Raw genomic sequence first — 9,497 nt, forward strand, 5'->3', positions numbered from 1 at the left:
CCACAAGGGGCCATTCTGGAGTGCAGAGGATAGTCCGTGACATCACAAAAGGACCCAAAGCACATGGGTTGGTCTGCACTGTGCTGGTGTGGGGGGTTGGTTCTTTGGTTGCCAGGGGCTATTCCGGAATGGAGAGGATAGGCCGTGACATCACAAAGGCGCCCATGGAACACGGGTGGGGCTGCACTGTGGGGTGTGAGGTGTTGGTTCTTTGGTCCCCAGGGGCTATTCTGGACTGGAGAGGATAGGCTGTGACATTCCAAAGGAGCCTTTGGCCCACGGATGGGGTTGAACTGTCCCATGGTGGGGGCTTGGTTCTTTGGTTTCCGGGGGTGTGGTGGGGAAAAAAGGTGTTTTTCCCCCCTGGAGTTCAAAAAATGGTAACCCCCGAGGGGGTGGTGTCTCTCCTGATGTTGACCCAATCAGCGCCCCTGCAAAATTCAAACCTATCACAGCAGAGCGGAAAAGAAGGGGGAGGAGGGAGTTGGAGAAGAAGTGGCCATGTTCTGAGAGCACGAGGGGAGAAGGGGCAGGAGCCCCACTGGGGACCACGCCCCCTCAGCCCCCCGGCTGGGGTCCTAGAAACTCGGAAACAGTGTTCAACTGGACCGAGGTCCGGGACTGAAAAAGCTGGGAGTTCTTCTCCACTGGGAGTGGGCAGCAGAAGACGGAAAGGCGGCAGCAGAGACAGCACTGAGCAGAGGCTCTGGCTGAAAGCCAAGAGATAAGAAGCAGCAAAGATGGCCTGCAGCCATGCAGGAAGACACAGAAATGTCTAATGGAGAGAGAGAGAGAGAGAGAGAGAGAGAGAGAGAGAGAGAGAGAGAACTAAGCTCTCCAGAGCCAGTTTTGGGGGTAAGAACTGAATCAAAGTCCCCAAAACCCCTCTGAGAGCCCTCCTAGGAGGAGGCGGTGGACTCCTACTTGATGGAAGTGCTAAAATGCAGCCTGCAGCAGAGAGAGAGAGGAGCTAAGAAGCTCAGCCGTCCTGGAAGCTGGAGCGGGACGGCTGGAGGGAATGTGGAGGAGGGCCTTGCCCCCCCGCTGCTGCTGCCAGGCTGGCAGCTGAGACAGAGCAAAGGAGTTCTGTGTGGTGGTTTGAAACTCCCAAAGGATCTAATTTTTAAGTTCAAGCCCCCCTCCCATAATTTGCCCCTGTGAGAGGGTTTAGTGATGGTATATACTTGATATCTTTTTCACTTCATGTGGAGAGTTTTCAGACTAAACACAACCATTCGTTATTGGGGGAAGGGAAAAAATATTTACAAAGGTTTATTTACACACACCTATATATATATTTTAATTGAATTAAATTCCTCTTTTCCTTCAATAAAAGTGCAAGAAGGAAAGAGAAAAGTCTTTCTGTCACTGCACAGGCCACAGTTCCTTTGGTTCAGTTTTCTTGTGGCACTGGTTAGTGTCCTCCATTTTTTCCAAGGCAGCAGATTTAAGTATGGCAGTCAGGATTTTGGTTCTTACTTTATGGAAATTTCAACCCCGAGCCCGAGCCTTCGGAGGATTTCCTTGTATATCTTCACTCCTCTTGGGCTAGAACATTGAAGGCAGCTTTCAGTTCAGTCTTACCAAAGCTCTTTTGCTCTGTCTCAGCTCGCCAGCATGATAGAAGCAGCAGCAGCAGCAGCAGAGGGCACGGGCACCTCCCCCACATTCCGTCCTGGCTCAGCTCTCAGGACAACTCCGGGTTTTTCAGCTCTTTTCTCCCTCTCTCTAGCTGCTGCTGCATTTCGGGACTCCCTAAGGGTTTGGAAGTCCACCCCTCCTCTTCAGGAAAGCTCTGGGTTTTGGGAAAGTAATACAGTCTTACCCCAAACCAGCTCTGTTGAGTTTTCCTCTGTTTTGTTGCCAGCTCTCCCTCCTGCAGGAACATCTCTGTGTCTTTCAGCCGGCTTCACGTTATCTCGCTGCTCCTGGCTATCTTTTTGGCTTTCAGCCATCGCTGTCTCTGTTCAGGGCTGCTCCACTGTTGCTTTTCAATGTCTTCTGCTGCTGCTGACAGTAAGGAAACTCTTCCAGCTCCTGATTACGGGACCTGGTCCAGCTTTGACACTACACCAGGTCTCCCGTAGCATCAACTGGGGGCTGGGGGCCCCCAGAGGGGCTCACTGGCCCCCTGCTTCCTTCTGGCTCAAATCATGGCTACCTAACCTCTAAACTACTTCACCCCCTTCTCTTCCGTTTCTGTGGGTATGTAATTTCCGTAGGGCGCATGTGAACCTTTGATTGGTCCAGTATTATCAGTGGGGCAAACCATTGCTACCCCAAAGAAAAGGTTTTTCAAACCACCACAATGCTTGACTCCACTGCCTTGGGCTGTCAGTAGTCCTCTCTCTTCCCAGACGGCTCCGTGGGCATGTACAACACTAAATGCATATTTTGATAATATGCATATTTGCAATAATACCCCCAGAGCAACATTCAACTGCTCGTGTGTTAAGGCTTAGTTAAATCTGGTAATCCTAGTGCTGGAGCTGACATCAAGGACTGTTTCAGTTGTTTAAACACATCTCTGGTCTCCTCTGTCCACGTTACAACTCCCTCTTTGGCCGTTTTCAGGGCCAAATTGTTGGACTGTTCTTAAAGCCTTGTGGAAGGACTCTCCAGGTTAGTTGTGTTTTCCTCCCTGTCTCAGGATTTTCCCACTCAAAAGGCAAAAAGCTCTTGGCTGTCTTTGTGTACAGGAATGCAGAAAAAGGCATCTTTAAGATCAAGTACAGTGAACCATCCTAAATCCTCTGTCAATGTGGTTAATAGTGTATAAGGTAGATGTCCTCAGTTATTTTATTGATGGCCCTAAGATCTTGGACCAGCCGATAGCTTTTGCCATCAGCCTTTTTCACCGGTAGGTTGGGGGTATTAAATCGGGATTCACACTCCACCAGTAAACCAAATTTAAGAAACCTTTCAATTATAGGTGCTAAGCCTTTTCGGCTTTCTAGTTTCAAAGGATATTGGTTTTGCCTTACCGGGACTGCTCCTGGCCTGAGTGTGATGCTTACTGGTTCAGCTTGTTTTGACTTCCCAGGGTACTCGCTGGCCCAGACTAAAGGTATGACAGCATTTTCAACTTCTGCAGGGATCTCTCCATGATTTTCCTGTATAAAGAAAGCAGCTGACTCGATATATTTAATATCTGGAATTACAACTTTTTTCCCCCCCTTGCTGAATTTAATTTCAGCTTCTAATTTTTTTCCTTATGTCATCTGTGGACTGTCCCTACAAATAAATACACCAGGTTTTTCTTTCCCAGATCTGACTCTCTGTCAGTGTCAGTATATTTCCTGATGACATCCTTCAACCCGTTCAGAAAATCTGTGGGTGATTCATTTTTATCTTGTCCAACCTCACACATTTTGGACCAGTTTAACGCCTTCGGAACCCCACGCCGGAATCCATAAATTACCCAGTCTTGATAACGTTTCAATGCTTCCAGATTTGCTGGTACATTGGGATCCCATTTGGGATCGTCGGGGGGGAAGATGTCCTTAATATCTTCCCCTGGAAACTGCCCAGAGGTTTTTAGCATCTCAATTGCAGTTTGAGCAGCTCTTTTTACCATCTCCTTCTCTGTCTGATCTAATAAAGTATCCATCATAACTTCCAGGTCATACCAGTCAGGGTTCTGAGTTTTGATTGCTCTCTGGACATAGTTTGCTGCTCTGTCTGGGTTATCTCTATATGCCCCTACAGAATCCTTCCATTGCTGTAACTCAACCAGTGAGAAAGGAACTTAAATAAAACTTTCAATAAAATTTGTGGGACAGGAGCAGCCTTAACTCAATCTTTCTTCTTCCCTTTTCCTAAAGCCATTTCTGATTTTTCTGTCTCTTTTGAGCCTTCGTTTTTCTTATCTCCCCCTCCCAATCCAGGGCATGTAATAGAAACATAAACAATTCCGCACACTGGATTTCTTCCCATTTCTGTTCTACATTGAAAAGTAAAACTAATTGCAACACTGTGTCTAGTTCAAAAGAACCAAATTCCAGCCAAGTCACTCCTCTCATTTGTCCAAACAAGGGCCAAGCATCCACAGACAGCCTACAAAGTTCTTCCTTTTTTAAAGTCGTCTCAGAACCAGTCAAAGTTTTCCAGTGTTTCAAAACCAAACTCAGGGGGAGATTCCTTAGGAATCTTAAACTTTGAATCCACACAACCCACGATTGCAAAACACAAACAAAACACACACTAGGCCCACCCCCTGTGAATTGGGGCTGGGGACTTCTTGGGACCACTCCTTCATCATTCTCATCATCTTCAGAGCACAAAGGGTACACAGTCACCCAGTTCTTGACTGTGTTCTGTTGTTCAGCTCAAGATATGAGTGTTCTCCAAACAGCACAGGCCTTGCCTTGACAAGAGACTAAACATTTCTACTGAATTCAGGGGTAGAATTGATATGGGGAGCATGGAATGGGGTAAGAGGGTTGAGGAATATGTAAAGTACTTGTGCTAAAGGGTGAGGAATATAATATAGCTACTTCTAAAATCTACTTCTACTATAATTACATATAAAGCTTATAAAAATTAGCAAAATAAAAAAAACCCTAAAAGGGTCTTAAGGCATCGGTTTATGCCAACACATTAAGTTTAGAGGAACTACGGAGATGTGACTGAACCACTTTTGTCCCCTAAGTTTTAATGATGGCAAATCAGATCTACTGATAGAAATGAATTTATTTAGGGTTCCAAATGATCAGACAAAAGATCTTCATCAGAATTATTTACTGCACAATAGAAACACTAAAACTACCAGCAGTACAGGATAAGATAGGACAGTGCTCTACACTAAAGCAAGTCTTGAAGCAACTCTACTCAAGCTGGCACAAAAGCAAGAATTCTTAATTAGAGATGGATGGAACACCCCCAGACCAACGCTCGTGGGGAGATCTCTGCTCTCAACCTCCAGCAGTGACCTTGGGGGGTCCCCAGCCAAGGCAGGAATCTCCACACACCCCCCAAGAAGGGTTCTGTTGGCAAAAGCTGCCCCTGGGAAAGGGGACTGACCCTTTCTGGTTGAAAGGGATGGACTGACAGTCACTGGACTCCAGGGGTTGCCTCACCATCAGGGGCTTAATTCGGGGTGGAAGCAGCGGCCAAAGCTCTTCCCACAATCGGGGCACTCAGAGGGCTTCTATTACTGGTGGGTCCTTTGGTGTCTGTTGAAGGTAGACCTGTCAGAGAAGCTCTTTCCACACTCCCCACACTTGTAGGGCCTCTCTCCGGTGTGGACGCGCCGGTGGGTGACGAGGTGGGAGTTCCGGTTGAAGCCCTTCCCGCAGTCGGTGCAGCGGAAGGGCCTCTCATCCGTGTGTGTCCGCTGGTGCACGAGGAGATTGGAGCTGGTCTGAAACCTCTTTCCACATTCCAAGCACATGTAGGGCCGTTCCCCAGTGTGGATGCGCTGGTGTCGGAGCAAGTAAGACCTGTCCCTGCAGCTCTTCCCACATTCCCCACATGTGTAGAGCCACTCCCCAGTGTGAATGCGCTGGTGGCGGATCAGGGTGGAGCTGTGCCCGAAGCTCTTCCCACATACCCTACAAGTGTAGGGACGTTCTCCAGTGTGGATATGCTGGTGGCTGAGGAGGTTGGTGCTCTTCCTGAAGCTCTTCCCACATTCCAAGCATCTGAAGCGCTTCTCCATGCTGGGAGGCTGCTCAGGGACCACCAGGTCACAGCTCCCCCTCAAGCTCCGGCCGCCTTCCTGGCACAGGCTGGGTCTTTCCTCCTCAGAGCACCCTGGGCGGGCTTTGGAGCCCCTCCTCCAGGGGGATCCCTGGGCCTTTTCCTCCCCGCTGCCTTCCTGAGCCGTGGAGCCCTTCAAAACGGCCTCTCCCACCAGGGTCTGATGGGGGGATTTGTCCTCCGGGCTCTCCGTCCTCAGCTCGGGGCCTGGGGCAGGAAGCAAGAAGGACAGGGAGGGGATTTGCCTCCGGCCCACAGGGAAGGCCAAGGACATCCCCCCAACTCCGGCCCCGGCAGGACGGCGCCGGCAGCGGGGTTGTCCTGCAGCCGGGGGCCATGCTCGGCTGCCAGAGCCAGCACAACACCCGCCCAAAGGGCCACTCACTTCCTCCTCACCTGCCTGGGGGGCCCAAGGCATCTTCCTCTTCCTCGCAGCCTCCTCCTCCATCCGCCCAAGCTTTGGGAAGGACAAATCCTGATGGGGGAAGGGAAAACAAGGGCTGAGTGTGTTGGCTTGGGGGTTCCTCCTGCCCAAGTCCATCTCTAGAACTCACTGGGCATCCTGTGACCATAAAAACCTCCAAAACACCAAGATTCAGCCCAGAAAAACCCAAACCACTGAGATTTAGGCAACAACCCCCCCAGAAGGAGCGAGATGAACCTCCCCCCAAACTGCAAGAAGTTGAGATTCAGCCAAAAAATATTCCAAACTATGAAGATTCAGTCCAAAAAAACTCTCACAGAATTTTACCTCTCTGGTCTTTCCCCTCTTGGGTTCGCAGGGTCTCCCCTGTCTGGGATGCCGGGGGTCCCACTTAGGGATGCTGGGAGTGTTGGGGGTCCCAAGGGTCCCTTCTCCTCTGACTCTCGCCTTCGGGGTGTCACGTTCCCAGACATTCCCCCTCTCCAGGTTCTACACTCTGTTGTTCCAGGGATCCCAGGGGTCCCCACTTTCCAGGATTCTCCTTCTCTATGCCCCCCGTTTAAGGCTTCTGGGGGTCCCAGGGCTCCTCCCTCTCCGTGCTCCCCCCTCCAGGCTGCCGGGGGTCCCCAAGCTTCGGCATTGCCCCGCTCCACCCTCCACACTCGGCAGCTCCCGGGCTCCACACCCACCCCCGGCACTCCCAGGGGGCCCCAAAACCGCTGTGTCCCCCCCGCCGGCACTGGGCTGACAATGGAGCCGGCGGGGCCTGACCCAGCAACACCAACCCCCACTGTGGGGGGGACCCGCATCCCCCCACCCACCGCTGGGGCTCTGCCACCAACCCAGCCCGGCACCCCCAAAAAATACCTCCTGCCCACCCCCAAGAGCCCCCAAGGACACAGCCCTGCACAAGGGCTGGCTGTCCCCAAGGCAACCAAACAGCCCCACAGGTGGAGGGACACCAGAGGCTGCCCCAGAACAATGAGAGCAGGGAGTGGATTGGGCCCCCTGACACGTGGATGGGCTCTGGGTTCAGCCTGACCAGGGGCAATTTGGCACCAACAGCACGGCCCCGACTGCTGGCTCGGCACAGGGGGCCCGAACTCCCCCCTCTCCAGGCTCTCGGGGCTCTCGCAGCTCCCCCCTCTCTCCAGCCTCCTCCACTCTACAGGGATCAAGACATGGGGACACAGAGGGACCCCCATGGCAATCCTGCTCCTGGTCCCCCCCCTTCCCTTAGCCCCCCTTTCCCACCTCTTTCCTGGGCTGTTCCCTGGTGTGGATTTGCTGGTGTCGAATCAGGTGAGAGCTCTGTCTGAAGCTCTTCTCACATTCCCGACACATATAGGGCCATTCCCCAGTGTGGATGTGGCTGTGCCGGATCAGGTGGGAGGTTTGGCTGAAGCTCTTCCCACAATCCCCACATAAATAGGGCCGTTCCCCAGTGTGGATGTGCTGGTGTCGGATGAGGTGGGAGCTCTGCCTGAAGCTCTTCCCACATTCCAAGCACCTGAAGGGCTTCTGCCTGCTGGGAGGCTGCTCAAGGACCACCAGGTCACAGCTCCGCCTCAAGCTCCGGCCGCCCTCCTGGCACAGTCTGGGTCTTTCCTCCTCAGAGCACCCTGGGCTGGCTTTGGAGCCCCTCCTGCAGGGGGATCTCGGGGCCTTTTCCTCCCTGCTGCCTTCCTGCGCCGCGGAGCCCTTCAAATCGGCCTCTCCCACCAGGGTCTGCTTCGGGGATTTCTCCTCCGGGCTCTCCGTCCTCAGTTCGGGGCCTGGGGCAGGAAGCAAGAAGGACAGGGAGGGGATTTGCCTCCGGCCCACAGGGAAGGCCAAGGACATCTCCCCCAACTCCGGCCCCGGCAGGACGGCGGCGGCAGCGGGGTTGTCCTGCAGCCGGGGGCCATGCTCGGTAGCCAGAGCCAGCACAACACCCGCCCAAAGGGCCACTGACTTCCTCCTCACCTGCCTGGGGGGCCCAAGGCATCTTCCTCTTCCTCGCAGCCTCCTCCTCCATCCGCCCAAGCTTTGGGAAGGACAAATCCTGATGGGGGAGAAAACAAGGGCTGAGTGCGTTGGCTTGGGGGTTCCTCCTGCCCAAGTCCATCTCTAGAACTCACTGGGCATCCTGTGACCATAAAAACCTCCAAAACACCAGGATTCAGCCAACAACCACCCAGAAAGAGTGAGATGAACCTCCCCAAAAAACCGCAAGAAGTTGAGATTCAGCCAAAAAATATTCCAAACTATGAAGATTCAGTCCAAAAAAACTCTCACAGAAGTTCCCCCTCTCTGGTCTCTCCGCTCTTGGGTTCACAGGGTCTCTCCTCTCTGTGATACTGGGGGTCCCACTTAGGGATGCTGGGAGTGTTGGGGGTCCCAAGGGTCCCATCTCCTCTGACTCTCACCTTCGGGGTGCCGTGTTCCCAGACACTCTCCCTCTCCACGTTCTCCACTCTGTTGTCCTGAGGATCCCAGGGGTCCCCACTGTCCAGGCTTCCCCTTCTCCATGCCCGCCATTTCAGGCTCCCGGGAGTCCCGGGGCTCCTCCCTCTCCATGCTCCCCCCTCCAGGCTGCCGGGGGTCCCCCAGCTCCAGCATCGCCCTGCTCCACCCTCCACACCCGGCAGCTCCCGGGCTCCAGATCCAGGCCCAGCACTCCCGGTGGGGCCCCAAAACCACTGTGTCCCCCCCGCCAGCACCGGGCTGACAATGGAGCCGGTGGGGCCTGACCCAGCAACACCAACCCCCACTGTGGGGGGGACCCACATCCCCCCACTCACCACTGGGGCTCTGCCCCCAACCCAGCCCAGCACCCCCAAAAAACACCTCCCGCCCACCCCCAAGAGCCCCCAAGGGCATCCAAACAGCCCCACAGGCAGGGGGACACCAGAGGCTGACCCAGGGCAACGAGAGCAGGGAGCGGATTGGGCCCCCTGACACGTGGGCGGGCTCTGGGTTCAGCCTGACCAGGGGAAATTTGGCACCAACAGCACGGCCCCAACTGCTGGCTCAGCACAAGGGGCCTGAACTCCCCCCTCTCCAGGCTCTCGGGGCTCTCGCAGCTCCCCCCTCTCTCCAGCCTCCCCCACTCTCCAGGGATCAAGGCATGGGGCACCAAGGCACCCCCACAGCAATGCCGCTCTCTCTCTCTCCCCCCTCCTTTAGCCCCCCTCTCCCAACCCTTCCCCGGGTTGTTCTCTGGTGTGGATGCGCTGGTGTCGGATCAGGTGGGAGATTCTTCTAAAGCTCTTCCCACATTCCCGACATCTGTAGGGTCGTTCCCCAGTGTGGATGTGCTGGTGGGTGAGGAGGTCGGTGCTCTGCCTGAAGCTCTTCCCACATTCCAAGCACTTAAAGGGCTTCTGCCTGC

The 9,497-nt window shown here is 53.9% G+C and overlaps 1 protein-coding gene across 1 annotated transcript; it reads right to left on the reverse strand.

The window, feature by feature from the left end:
* Positions 1-5,152: 5,152 nt before the first annotated feature.
* On the reverse strand, positions 5,153-7,485 carry LOC113980821 (zinc finger protein with KRAB and SCAN domains 7-like). The gene is made up of 2 exons (XM_027708035.1): positions 7,456-7,485; positions 5,153-5,631 (listed from the first exon to the last, which is right to left on the reverse strand). Exons 1-2 carry the CDS (start codon positions 7,466-7,468, stop codon positions 5,153-5,155), a joined length of 492 nt encoding a protein of 163 aa, XP_027563836.1. The 5' UTR covers positions 7,469-7,485.
* Between the last annotated feature and the right edge of the window lie 2,012 nt (positions 7,486-9,497).

Source organism: Neopelma chrysocephalum, unplaced genomic scaffold (assembly GCF_003984885.1).
Source record: "Neopelma chrysocephalum unplaced genomic scaffold, ASM398488v2 Primary Assembly neopelma1_95325, whole genome shotgun sequence".
Lineage (NCBI taxonomy): Eukaryota > Metazoa > Chordata > Aves > Passeriformes > Pipridae > Neopelma > Neopelma chrysocephalum.